General features: G+C 52.7%; 1 protein-coding gene across 1 annotated transcript in view; it reads right to left on the minus strand.

Annotated features, from left to right (window-relative positions):
* The window catches only part of SMARCA4 (SWI/SNF related, matrix associated, actin dependent regulator of chromatin, subfamily a, member 4), a 74681-nt gene that overhangs the window by 35725 nt on the left and 25006 nt on the right, over nucleotides 1–13950 (minus strand). The window contains exons 14-17 of the mRNA XM_045290289.1: nucleotides 9753–9877; nucleotides 8496–8646; nucleotides 7014–7177; nucleotides 785–851 (exon numbers count right to left, since the gene is read on the minus strand). Of these exons, the coding sequence (XP_045146224.1) occupies nucleotides 785–851; nucleotides 7014–7177; nucleotides 8496–8646; nucleotides 9753–9877 (507 nt within the window). The remainder of the gene's footprint in view (nucleotides 1–784; nucleotides 852–7013; nucleotides 7178–8495; nucleotides 8647–9752; nucleotides 9878–13950) is intronic.

Consider the following 13950-nt stretch of genomic DNA (forward strand, 5'->3'; position numbering starts at 1 on the left):
GATAGGGACCCTGTGGGCTTCAACGCAGGGGTGGGAGACCAGCACGTGGGCCTCAGAGCTGTGCCACTGGCACCAGCCAGTTTTCCAGCCAGCTGCCCTCCTCCGCCTGAGTCTCTTCTCAAGCCCACGGCTGAAGACCAGCGGTGCCACTAGCTGCACCCTGGTGCAGGCCTTGCACCCACCAGCTGAGAGAAGCTGAAGGCCCATCCTGGCTCCTCCACCGTCTGGCCCCAAGCCCCACCGTCTGGCCCCAAGCCCCACCACCTGGCCCATGTCCCAGGGTTCTACTCGGTCTCTGAAACTCTCTTGAAGTCTGACTACGCTTGGCTCCTCAAATTCATCATGCTTCCCCTCCTCCTCCCTGGGCCCACACCCACTTGTCCCCTCTGCCTGGACACTCACTGTCCTCCCGTCACAGGGACGAAGTGACATGACACTATGCATGGGTCCAGGGCGTCAGGCCCTCACCAGCACAGCAGAGACAGCACTGCCCACCCCCTCTCCCCCTCTGGTAGCTGTGGGCTGGGCCTGCATTGCTCGGGCAGTCTGGCCTTTCCAGGGCAGCACGAACGCCCGCCACCAGGTGCCACACAGCTGAGCCCACCCTTCACGTTAAAAGGAACACTCACTCGAAATTAAGGGACCCCAATCCTGCGTGCGCAATCTGATCCCCCTCATAAACGAGAGATAGCATACAAAAGCACCAACCTGCCTCTCTCTCACTTCCCTAGCCTTCCTCCCACCTTCCTTGGGAAGGAAAGGCCCTCCCAAGGCTGTGACCTACCTTGTAGGACACCTTCACCACAGAGGGAGCCCACTTGTCAAATTCATACGCCCAGTTTGATAGCGTCCTGGTGGAAACAAGGACGGGATAGTGAGTTCTCCGCACTCACCAACAGCCGGCCGGGGAGCAGCACTGCCAGCTGAGAAGCCACAGCCACTTCCGGGCAGGCAGGAGGGTGGGCTGTCCCCCTGGGCAGCAGCACACAAGGAGAGCCAGCGAGGACCCGGGGAGCCCTGCCTCAGCAGGGCTGTGGGATTTGGAGGAGGTACCAAGGGGGTGTCAGGGCACACAGAGGTGAAGAAGTGGGACCAGCGATCGTGTTTGTAGGCTGAGGGGGGGCGCCTGGACTGACTGGAGCAGGGGCAGCCAGCTGGACAGGGTCAGACCCAGGGAGAGGCTTTTGAGACTGGCCCTGTCACCAGCTTGAGAACACGCTGTGACCACCAAACCCAGGTCCTCACTGCAGGTTAACCACTGGGTCACAGAGACCGAGGAGCGAGTGAGGGAGGGGCTAAAGCTCCTTTCTGTTTCCTCAGGACAAAAACGCAGGCACTGAGGCGCGCTGACCAATGTGCCCAGAGTGAGCAGGGGAGACCAGCTGGGCTGGGGTGCACACTGGGGTGCACCACACAGTGGCAGAGGGTGGTGGCTTAGGAGTGTGGGATGTGGTGTGGGTGGCGTGCAGGCAAGAAGGGGGCTGGAGCCCCAAGGTTCATGGTGGGTGGATTTGGTAAGAATGGTGCTTGGGCTAGCACACACCTGAGTCAGTGGGGTGGAGGCCTCTCAGAAATCTGGCTCAGGCCTCATCCAGATCCTCCCCACAACAAGCCATGCTGAGCTCACCTTAGCTCCACACGCCCACTATCAGGTCTCCCTGCGGCCTCGGCCAGCCAGGTGGACTGTGACAAGGCCAGCTCAGTCGGCTGTGGCAAAAGTTAATAAAGCTCTCTAAGGGGCAGAGAGGAGGGGGCACCCATCCTGAGATGGCCAGATTGCACGAGGGGCTAGCAGGGCGAGGCCAGGAGTCACCGAGGACAACTTCCTGTTAACACCCTTGAGAGCGGCAGCACTCCAGCTGCTATGCTGTGTAAACACAGGGTCCCTTCCCTTCCCTGGTGGGGCAGCTCAGGGTGGCTGGTGGGGACCCAGGCTCCAGGGAGAGAAGCCAAGGGCCTGCGGCTGGAGAGCTGGGAGGCTGAGGAGGCAGAGACTATGGGGCAGGTAGGTTGGAGGAGCTCCTCTGGCCGAGGAGCTGCCGTGCTGGGCCAGCGAGAGACGGAGGTCCAGAGGCTGGGTTGGACGGAGGAGGGAGCAGGATCAGACCTCACTTCCTTTGAAAATGGCGTGTGGCCTGGAGATGGTGAAGCTGCAGACAAACCCACACGCCCTGGACCCTAGCGTGACAGCAGTCTGCACAGGCATCCTGGGATGGAGGGGGCTGTGCCAGGCATCCCGCTGAGGAAGAACATGGCGTACCGACACCGGAAGAGCGGTGCGTGGCTAGATTCCAGCCTTAACGGAGGCATCGGCCTTGAAGCATGCTAGCCCACTACAGGGAACCTGGTGGTGCAGTCAAGGAAGTGTTGGGGCCAGCAGTTTGAACCAGCCCGTGGGAGAAAGCCGAGGCAGTCTGCTCCGGTAAAGATTTCACCCTGCCCTACAGGGTCCACGTGAGTCAGAATGTGGGTTTTAACTTAATATAGAAGGCGCTCTGGTGGTCCAGTGCTCAGCCAAGCCTAACAAGTGAGGTGAGTGGTTCAATCCCCCTCTCAGCGCTAAGGGAGCAGGAGCTGGTGGTCAGCAGCCAGAACGGTGACAACTCAGGAAATCCCAGCGCCACCACTGAACAAGGTCACCAAAATCAGACCGTAGCAACTAATGTGGACAGCCAGCCAGACAAAAATTCAGGTCACGGGTGGATGTACACGTGGGTTTGCATACCCACACGCTCCTCTCTGCAGAGAAGGCCCTGAGCGGTGACCACACCTCATTCCCACATCTTAACTCTGAGAAGTATACTGCCAGCTAGAGGAACCAAGATGAGCCGGGGGTGTCTTTTAGCACAGGAAGATAGGACACGCTCGCCCTAAACCCCTGCTGTAATGGGGGCACACCAAAGGGACTGGGCAGTGAACTGAAGTGCTCCTGGCAGCCAACGCTGCAAGGGTCTGAGCCACGACACAAACAGCAATGCCACGGTACCGTGATACTCACTGCTTGCTAATAATTACGTTAGTACGTGGGGGAAAAGAGACAAGATCTCCTGTAGAGAAGAGCCCTCCCTCAAGGAGGTGGACCATAATCCTCACCGAGTGCAGGCTGAGTGACCTTTCCCCAAAAAGCACAAGGCGGAAAGGGGGGAAAGCAGAACTGTATACTGCTTCAGCCAAGCGACCAAAGCCCACACAAGGTGTGGTGGGAAGGTGGCTTGTCCTCGAGCCTGTCTCAGAGGGCCAGGTGGCATGGTGGGCTGTGCACTGGGCTGTTCAGTGGGAGAGAGACGGGGCTTTGTAGTCCTGCACAGTCACCCTTTCCGACACACAAAGAGGCACCTTGACTCTGCCATATCAGGTGGCTATCAGTTGGAATTGATCTGGCTAATAACGTAAATAAGGTGCCTGGTGCTCATGTAGGGCAAGTCTGGGTCCCTAATGTGGAGGTCTGTCAGTTTTACCATCCCACTACATCTATAGCAGACGACTTAAAACAGACTGACGGGGTAGAGGAGCCCTGATGGCGCAGAGGGCTGCGTGTGATCTGCAAAGTCGGCAGTTTGAAACCACCAGCACCCCTGAAGCGAAGACACAGGGCTTTCGATGCCCATTAACAGTCTCAGAAACTCACAGGGACAGGTCTAACCCGTCCCATAGGGTCGCTAGGAGTCAGTGTGGACTCGGTTGCAGTGAATGTTTTCAGTCTGGAAGTTTAAAATGAGCCACCTCAGAAGTGGGCAGGGGAATCGCGCCACCATCAAGAAAGAAGGTTCAGGAGTGGAGCATGTCCAAGACCCTGACACTCCTTGGTGCAGGAGACAGAGAGGTGTGACATCAGAGGTGGCCAGGTACAGCAGAGCAGCTGCGGTAGCAGAACAGCTGAGTGCTCAGGAAGAGCTGAATGAGTGGAGGCCCTTTGGGGGCATTTAGTGGCAGAGTAAAGGAGCTTTGTAACACTGCCACAGCAGGACAAAGACCAGGAGGCCGCAGGGCTGAGAAACCGAGAACCAGAGAGAGGTAAGTCTGTAGGCACAGTTGAGAAGCAGCTGTCCTGAACCAACTATCACCATTTACTTTCCTAATAAACCTCCAAGTCCTGAGTAGTGTCTACGAGTTCTGTGTGGCCGCTGCGATAGCTTATTGAATCCAGCAGAGAAACAGTGTGGTGGGAGGAGTGGCAAAGAAAGACAGAAGATGGAGGTAGGGCTAATGCACAATTTGATCTCCTCCCTGGTGGCATAGTGGTTATATGTCAGACTTCAATCCTCAAGGTCAGCAGTTTGAAACCCGCAGCCTTTCCCTGTGAGAAAGAGGAGGCTATGTACTGGAGTCACAGTCATGGAAACGCACAAGGGCAGTCGCACCTGTCCTAGAGAGGCGTTGATGAGTTGGCAGTGAATTTGGGTTTGGTTTTCTCCCTGGTGGCAAGGAACCCTGGTAGGATAGTGGTTACAAGCTGGGCTGCTAACCACAGAGTCCATGGTCTGAAACCACCAGCTGCTTTGAAGAGAAAAGACCAGGCTTTCTACTCCTATAGAGTTCCAATCTCAGAAAACCCACTGGGGCAGTTCTACCCTGTCCTATAGGGGCGTTATAAATCAAAACTGCCTCAATGGCAGTGAGACGTTAAGAGTTCTCCTTGGCAACATCAGAGGAGATCAGGCACGGCCCCCACCCAGCTTTAAAGCATCTTACCCTCTGTGACCTTCCAGCTGACTACAGCTAAGCAAAGAGAAACACACCTGGCCAGCCCAGACTGGAGGGACAACCTACATAAGGATAGCTGACCAGAACTCAATACCAGCCAGCCAGGTCAAGACTATGGCCCGTCTGTGGAAGTGTCGCAGAGAACCAGAGAACTGTCGATGGAAAGGACATGAGCAGAAAAGGGACACAAGGGAAAAACAGCAGGCCCTGGAAGAAGGTCTGGCCGAGTTAACAGTAACAGACCAAGGCTGATGTCTTGGCTGAGAAAAATGTTCCATGGAAAGGGCGTTAATCTCCAGGGAAGTGAAAGGAGAGAAAAAATGGGAACTTTCTCAAACTCCCTTGGTATCTTTTCTGTAGGTCCAAACTAAAAAAAAAAACTCACCACAGCCAGGTGACAAGGACATTTCAGAAGGGCACAGGAATCCACGGGAAGAGCTCCCCAAACCAGGGGAGGTGGGGTGGGGGGGTGAGGCGGACGGAGGGAGGAACGGGGACACAACGTAAACCGCCACCTGCAGTGCTGAGAGTCTACAGCTCCACATGGAGGGGGATGACTGAGAAGGCCACCACCCAAGTGTCAGGCCAATAGGATAGGAAATGGGCTAGTTACATAGTTTCTAAGTACCTCCTCAAAGGATACTTTTTAGTTATTGAAAAAAAGCTCTTGGGCTACAGTGGAGACACCTGGCACACACTAGGTTCCCACAGTCCACTGCCCTATTGGCGGGCCTGTCAGGACCCGGTACCTCCTCACGTCACAGCGCCACCTGTGGGGGAGGACCTTGCTTAAAATTCCTGTCCCATCCAATGAGACCAATCTAACTAAGGGCAGTCGAGCAAACTCCTGAGTAGGACTCCAAAGAGCTCGATCCTGAAGGACACAGACGGGAAGAGATCACGGAGACGGGACAGTGGAAGCAGAAGGCCAAGGGAAGATGGGCCCCGTCTGGAGACGGTCTCCAGGTCAGTCACTAGTGTAACACCAGTGTGAATTTCATGGTTCATCCCACTGTCCTGGGAAAAGGAGCCCATTGGTGCTGTCAGTTAGGAATCAGCTGCTAACATCTAGGTCAGGGGTTCAAATGCACCAGCCGCTCCTCAGGAGAAAGATGAGACCACCTGCTGGGTAAAGACTCAGTCTCACAAACCCCATCCTTACACACGATCTGTGGAAGTTGACTCAGTGGCAGCGGGGGTTTTGTGGAGTGGGGAAGAGGATAATACAAGATTCCAAGAGTCGGTGTGAATTGTATGTAGTACACATGTGATTTGTTACACACTTGAAACCCCCGGGAGAGGAGAAGGATGGACAAAGGCTGCAGAACAACATCCTGGGGAGAGCTGTATTCAGGGAGATGGACAGGGTCCCTCTGGGGTCAGAGACATTCACGGTGACAGGAAGCAAGGAGAGGAGGCTGGGGTGGCACATGTCTAACTACGGCAGACACGGGGAGGAAGGCCAGCCTGCCCACCCCAGAGGGCACTTCCGCCAGGGAAGGCTGAGGAGACAGGGCTCTGGCACATGCCTGAAGCTCAGGCATGCAGGACAGGGAGAAGGGTGCCCCCCACACCAGGAGGGGCTCTCAGCACAAGCAGCCCACCTCACACTCTCGAAAGGAAGGGTGAGGAGACGGAAGAACTGAAATCCTGGGCAGATCCTGAAATCCCCCAGGCCTGGGTCCCATCTCATTGGAAGGTCCGAGCCCTAGCCCCAGTTGTGGGCACACGGCTCCAGAGCTCTGACTAAAGGCATGAAGCCATTACCCTAGCAAGTTGGAGCACAGGCACTGAGCTCCCCACTGACCAGGGGCTAGAGTAGTTCCAGCTGAGTTCCCAACAAGGTCAGGGGTCACTATGATAAAAGTCAGGCCATGTCTGCACACGGAGCCTAATAACCCCCAGGACAACAGTTGGTTTGGGGCTGGAGATGGGTCAGCCCTGAACTACCAAGGAAAATCCTGGCTCTGTCCACACTGAGTGGGAAGAAGGCTGCCCAGACGAGCGGAGAATCTCAGTCAAAGAGGCCAGTGGGGCTGTGTACGGCAGAGGGAGCCTCTGGAGGAGCCTGTCTGGGGGTTCAGGTCCAGCGTGCCCGCACGCACTTTAGCTGGGAGGCCAAGTAGGGATGGGTGGGGTGGAATGGCAAGGGCCCCACTGCTCCCAGCCAACCCACCTGAGCAGAAAGTAGAAATAGGAGAAGCATAAGGGAGTCGACAAGAACCCCATCCCACCCTCCCACGGAGGGGGCTTGGCCTGGACACGCATGGCCTTCTGTGCGAAGTCATGGCCGAGGACGGGTCACTCACGAGAGGGGCACGATGATGAGGAAGGGCCCGTTGATCCGCTTGTGCTCCATGAGGTACGTGATGAGCGCGATGGTCTGGATGGTCTTGCCCAGCCCCATCTCGTCGGCCAGGATGCCGTTCAGGTTGTTGTTGTACAAGGACACCAGCCACTCCAGGCCTTTGATCTGCGGGCCAAGGGCGACTCTCAGACAGTCATCCCACGATCACCAGCACCGCTCTCTACCCCACCCTTTGAACACAGCCTCGTCCTGATCATGCCTGCAATCCCAGGTGTGCTGCGCCCAAATGTCTCAGGGCTTCAGCACAACCCCATGTCGAACACCTGAGGACACCTGCCTGCACAATGCGACACTGCAATTCAGGAGACCGTGTGTGCATGTGTGCGTGTAGGGGTGGGTGGGTGGGGTGGGGGGTGCAGAGATCCTGGAGGTGCAAGAAGTTCTCGGGCAGCTGATAACTAAAGGTTGGCTGGTCCAGCCCACTGGGCGGCACAACAGGAGGCCTGGCAATCTGGCTTCTGTCAGGCGTCCAGCCAAGGAAAGTCTAGGAGGCTGCGCACACGGGTCAAGAGTTGGAACCCACTGGACAGCAGCAGGTTTAGTTTATTTGCCTGTCTGAGGGGTTACAGAGAATCCAAGTCTCACACTACAGAATAACCGGGGCCTTTGTGAGCTTGTAGCCTTTCTGAACTGCAAGCATTAAAGGACAGATGGCTCTTAAGTAGAATATAATCTTTTATGAAGGAAAACTTCAAAATGCTCGGGAGACTGAGGAAGGGAGCTTAGGCCACGGTTTGGACCACACTGACCTTTGGAAGTTTCCATGGTTACAACAGTATTTCTCCTCCGGAGTTGGAGGGCCTGAGAGGTGGGACATGGGGAGGAGGGCAGCAATCAGGGTCGCACCCCAAACAACAATTGGGTGTGACCTCCTTTGGCTGTAGCCAGGAGCACCCAGAGGCACTCGGGCCGGTGGGCCCAGCACCAGAACTGTGTGAGGGCCCAGGCCAGACATCATGGCTGTTCTCCCTCCCAACGGAGCTGCTGCAGCTTTCACAGGAAGCCAGTGTAGCCATGCCCAGGCCGAGTCCCAGGAAACAAGGACACGTCGTGTCCTGAGCTGGGTCCCGGTCCTGGCAAGAACCCTCAGGAGCTGTGTGAACACACTGAGAGGCACACAGTGCCTCTCTGATCCTCACGGCGCCCCACCCCATCCCGTAAACTGCCAAGGACGACGACGACGACAGTGCCTACTTCACAGGGCTTGTTGGCGCATAAGGCACTTCTGCTCTGGCCCACAGCCAGCACCCGCGATGCTGATGTGCTGCGGTTTGACAGCATCCTCTTGGCTCATCTAACAGCTTTAGAGATGGGAACCGAGGTGCAGGAGACAAAGGAGGGAAGGTGAACGTGAATCTGTCTAACCATCAGCCCCCCATCAAGACTGCCGTAAGGATGTGGCCAGCTCTTGCCCCTCCCTCACCTGGTACTGCTTGAGGACACCGTTGACCATCAGCGCTGACTGCTTATCCACTCTCTCAGTGACAGCATGGGCCACAGCGTAGTAGGACTGCAGGCCACGAGCAAGGGCCTGGGACACGCCGTATTCATCGTCAACATCTTGCTTGGCATTCCTGGAAGATGAGAAATGCAGTTGAGGGCACATAGCTGGCCAATGACCACCTGCTCTCAGCACCAGCCACTGTGCAGCGGGGCTTTTGGCCACTGCCCTCGGGCCTGAGCCGGAAAAGACTGTGACAGACAACTGGACAGTCTGACAATAGGGATGGTGGCTAAGTGCAATCCCAGTGAGGCCTGAGAGTGGACTTCTAAGGGGCTTGCTCTGCCTACACACTACAGGAGTGGTGGCTCTGTGACCTCCCAGGAAGAGACTATCTCTGGCCCACCCTGCCTGCAAAGACAACCTGACTCAAACGGAAACACACACGCTAAAGAGTCTTGTGCTCCGAACTGGCGCCCTCTCCCTTTAAAAGTGCCGCTAAAGCTCACACGTTGCAATCGCCAGAGATGTGCGATGGCCTTCCCACTGTCCCCAGCAGAGGACTGAATAGACAAAGCAGAGCCAAGCCGGGCAATGGACACTCAGGTCTGAGAGAGGGAGGCCGATGCTCTGCCAAGTCACACAGACCTTGTCCAGGTGCTCAGGACAAGGCACCCATAGGAAATGACACGGCACGGGGAGAGCAGGGACACCCTGTGGACATTGCAACCAAGGTCACCAACCTAACTGCAGGAATTGCTGTGGCAGACCAGTGTGCTCGGTCCACTGTTACCCAGAACAGCAACAAAAAGTTCACGAAGCAAAACACGCCTCCACGGTGTGCTCGTGAATGCCCAGGCTGGCGGGATGCCCAGCTGATGTCCACACACCTGGGCCTCAGAAGCCTTTGGTGAGTAGTGGGAATGTGTCCTCTATCGGAAATTCTGATTTTCTTTAAAATTAAATTTTAAGTAAATAAACTGCCTGTTAGCTTTTGCCGCAGCTCTGGGAGCACAGTAGGGATGCTTAAACCCATCCCCCACTCGTGGGAGAAAGATGTGGCAGGCCTGTTTCAGTAGACATCAATTTAGGGACCTTGGTAGGGTGGCTGAGAGTCAGAATTGGCTCGGAACCAAACACCAGATCCACGGAATCTGTGGCCATGGGTCTGGTGTTTGGTTGGCTGCTGCTGCCAGGGCCACTTGCTGCTGAAGGGGACTACGTGGAAGGACCCCTTACTCAATGATGTGCCGGGCATCCACCTCAGAGACGTCATCGCTGTCTGGATCTGGAATCTTCTTCTTCTCCTCCACCACAGGAAGGGTGGGCGGCTGCGCAGGCTGTGGCTGCTCCTCCTCCTCCTCCTACCGAGAGACAAGGCCAGGTAACACCACCCCTCCCACAGACATGGTACAGGGCTCCCTGCCAGAAGGGCTCTGAGGTAGTGCTCCACAACTCCCGTGCCCTCGTCCCACCCCAGAGTGTACCATGCCACTCACTGGCAGTTTCTTCTCTTTGCACCGTCAACTATACCTAGTTTTCCTATTTCTGTTACCAGACTCCTATGCCCTAAGGGCATTTCAGGGTCCTCTGTACTGCTATTAGAAGATCCACCCTCCTCACCCTCTTAAACAACAGACAGTTGCCATTTATTCTTTACCCTACCTATTCAGGTTACTTTTCAGTTCATTCTTTGGATCTCCTGGGAACTAAACATTTTATAACCAACTTTCAGTATCTGTTGCTTTGCATTTACTCCAGCTTTCACAGACGTGGCTAGAACATGTAAAATGTACCAAACAACCTTGGTGGTGCGGGGCAGCAGTTTACTACAAGCTTTTGTTTAAAAAAAAAAAAAAATTTGTAATTGAGTGACTGCTGTGATTCACTCAGGGATTGGTCAGCATGGATTGAGCACATGGTACTGGGATATTACATGAAACGTTGGCTAAATGAATATATTTCCTAGTATTAAATCATCCGGGCATTCCTAAAATAATATTTTTTTTAAGAGTGACCATTTTCTTTATTAAAATTAATTTAAAAAAACGATCATGAATTAGTACGACAAACTGGATTCCCATCAAAATCCAGTAGCATTTCCCTTAGAACATGTGAAATGAATTTTAAAGATCATTTGGAATAATATACGGATGGTAAACAGTCTGTGACAGGTACGCCTTTTCTAACTAATAACAAAATGTCTGGAGAGTAGCTGGGCCCCATTCTTAAGGGTTACCATTTCTGCGCTCAGGAATTCAGTCCCACTGTCTAAGCACGGATGCTCGAAAACCTGGGGACTCCAGCCCGAGATCGTGCAAGTCTATCCTCATCCCCGCCCCCAGATCTGGGAGCTGGACGATTCTGCCGAGATGGGCAGAGCACCCTTGAGGTCTAGCCGTGGGCTCACAGGGGCTGACTCATTTTGTAGTGGTAGCAGTGCCCGAGTCCAGGGCACTCTGGGAGGGGAAGAAAGAGATGAGAAAGGCCCCAGCAGACAGGAAAAGCTGGGAGAGCCAGGCTTGCTGCCGGGGCCTGGCACGTGTCCTTCCCTCAGCAGAAAATAGGGCCTGATGACTGACTCAAGAGGTTTGTCTGATCACCAGACCAGTACTAAGATCCTGAAGAAAAAAGAGCCAACCCTAGGAGCCATGGGACTCAACCTAAAAACAAGAATTAAAGATAAAAACTGAACAGAGATACCAGAAGCACAGGGGGAAAAGAGGCCAGAGATTTAGCCCAAGAAAATTACTATACAGACAAAATAAACAAAACACGAGGCTAGCAACACCCCTTCCCTCAATCTCAGGAAGAAATCAGGATCCAGAGACGAAGCTGACTACACCATTTCAAGACAAGCGAATACAAGCAGATGACACAAATTCAGGAGAAAAAGCAGTCAATCAAACCTGTCTCCTACCAAAGGTCAAAATTAACATGCACAGTCTCCAAAAGAGCAATTCTCATCAGTATGTTCAAAGCAACTATAATCATGTACAAAGAAATAAAGGAGAAGTTAAAGCACAGGATGAACAATGAATCCACAAACAGACTCTCAGTAAGGCAACAGAACTGTGACTGTCCCAAACCTGACTTAAAACAACAACACAAAGCTACCTTGTATGATTGAATTATGTCCCCAAAGCATATGTTACAAATCCTAACACTGGGTTTTTGACTGTTCGCTTAATGAGACCACATCCAATAGGTTGTAATTCCAACTTATCATTTCATTTCTGAGTGGTAAAAGGAACTGATAAGACACAGAAGCAAGCGAGCACAAATGGGGAAAAGACAGATGTCTCACGGAAACCGCCCACAAGGTGGAGGAGGATGCTAAAGTTGTTGTGACAGAGATTTCTCTCTCTGAAAATAATCTTTTCCTGGAGTCAGCACCCCGAATTCTGACTTCTAACTCCCCAAGAAGACCAAACAATGCATTTTAATGATGGTGCTGGTGGAGAATATTCAAAGTACCATGGACTGCCAAAAGACAAACATCTGTCTCGAAAGAAGTACAACCAGAATGCTTCTTAATAGCAAGGATGGTGAAACTTCATTTCACATACTTTGGACATGTGATCAGGAGAGACCAGTCCCTGGTAAAGTAGAGGGGCAGTGAAAAAGAGATTCTCAAGAAGATGGTTTCACACCCATTGCTGCAAAAATGGCTCAAACATAACAGGGTAGTGCAGGACGAGGTGTGCTTCGTTCTGGTGCACACAGGGTGCTATGGCTGGGAACCAACTCAACCACCACTACCACCTCCCACAGTGAGAGAATAAGTGATTGTTCATTACAGAAAACCAGCTGTGATAGTCATGTCACAACAGCACTAAGACAATGCCTATCCAGAAGGCTGAAGCAAGGAGAAGAAATTCAAATAAGTAAAAAACGGCAGGGAGAATAAATGCAGAGAGACAATTTCGGTCAAACTTCAAAGCCAATAGTAGAGAGAAAATCACGAAAGTAAAGCCATCACATCCAGAGGAGCTAAATCCCCATCTAAAACAAGCAGCAGCAGACTGAGAACAACCAAGGGCTAAAGGAGAGAGAGAAGAAACCAAACTGTTAACCAAGAAATTGTATGTCCAGCTAAACTAACCTTCCAAAGTGAAGGCTAAATTAATACCCCCCAAACACAGAGAATTTGTTGCATGCAGAAAAAAGGAAAGGGGATTATATGCCATAACCAAGTGGATTTATTGCAGGAACACAAGGGTAGTTTAACATTATAAAAGTCACTATTGTTGTACATCACATCAACATAACAAAGGAAAAGAAGCCAAGTGATCATCACAATGAGAAAAGGCATGGGCACAATCCAATCGCCTATCATGTTAGAAACACGCAACCACGAGAAATAGAAGGGAAATCCCTCAATATGAAAAGTGCATCTATGAAAAATCCACAGCTCACACAACACTAAATGGAGAAAGATGGAAAGCTTTCCCATAAAATCAAAAAGAAGTCATGGACGCCCATTTTCACCACTGCCATTCAACAGTGTGCTGCAAGTCTTAGCCACAGCAACGAGGCAATTAGGAAGGAAGAAGCTAAATTACCTCTATTTGAGGTCTGAGGGGCCGGGCCCAATCCCAACTACATGGACAGCTGCCCCTCCCTGCAGAAGAATTTACTTCAGAGGACAGCACTGAAGCTCAAGGAGAGGGACATGTCTGATCAGAGCACGCAGGAGCAAATGAACCAGGATGAAGAGAGGGTGGAGAACATCCTGGCCCAACAGGCCTTGGGGATGATATCCTGCTCAGAGCAGCCAATGGAGGAGCACATGGCCGGACCCACTATGAAACATGACATCCTCACTGACCCAAAGACCTACAGCGGACAACACTGGAGATACAGTGCAGGAATTGTGCCCGATCTGACCCCACCGCACCAAGGCAAAACACTAAGGGCATGCAACAGAACAGCTAGGGGAGCAGAGCAAGGAAGTCCTGAGAGCATACCAAAAATAGACTTTGGGGCCAGGGCATGGCAGCCCATCAGATTCGACTGAAAAAACAAGCCTAAAGGTCAACAAACAGACCTTGAACTATTTATAGGCTTTTCTTTTTGTCATTGGATTTTTGTTGTTGTTGTTTCGTTTTCTTTTGTTGATTTGTTTTGCTGTTTTGTTTTTGTGCATATTATTATCCCTGCAGGCCTATCTAGATAAGACAGGCTAGATAAACAAGATGGAGGAGAAAACAATGGGGCCGATGGTTCCGGCAGGACACGGGAGAGGGGGAGATGGGGTAAGGAAGTGGTGTTAACCAACCCAGGGACAAGGGAACAACAAGTGATCCATATCAGTGAAAAGGACGGTATAAGGGGCCTGGTAGGGCTTGATCAAAGGCAATGTAATCGAGTGGAATTACTGAAACCCAAATGAAGGCTGAGCATGATCGTGGGACAAGAGGAAAGTTAAAGGAAA

The sequence above is a fragment of the Echinops telfairi genome, unplaced genomic scaffold, assembly GCF_000313985.2.
Source record: "Echinops telfairi isolate 266 unplaced genomic scaffold, ASM31398v2 ScPeMD7_36;HRSCAF=134, whole genome shotgun sequence".
NCBI classification, from domain to species: domain Eukaryota; kingdom Metazoa; phylum Chordata; class Mammalia; order Afrosoricida; family Tenrecidae; genus Echinops; species Echinops telfairi.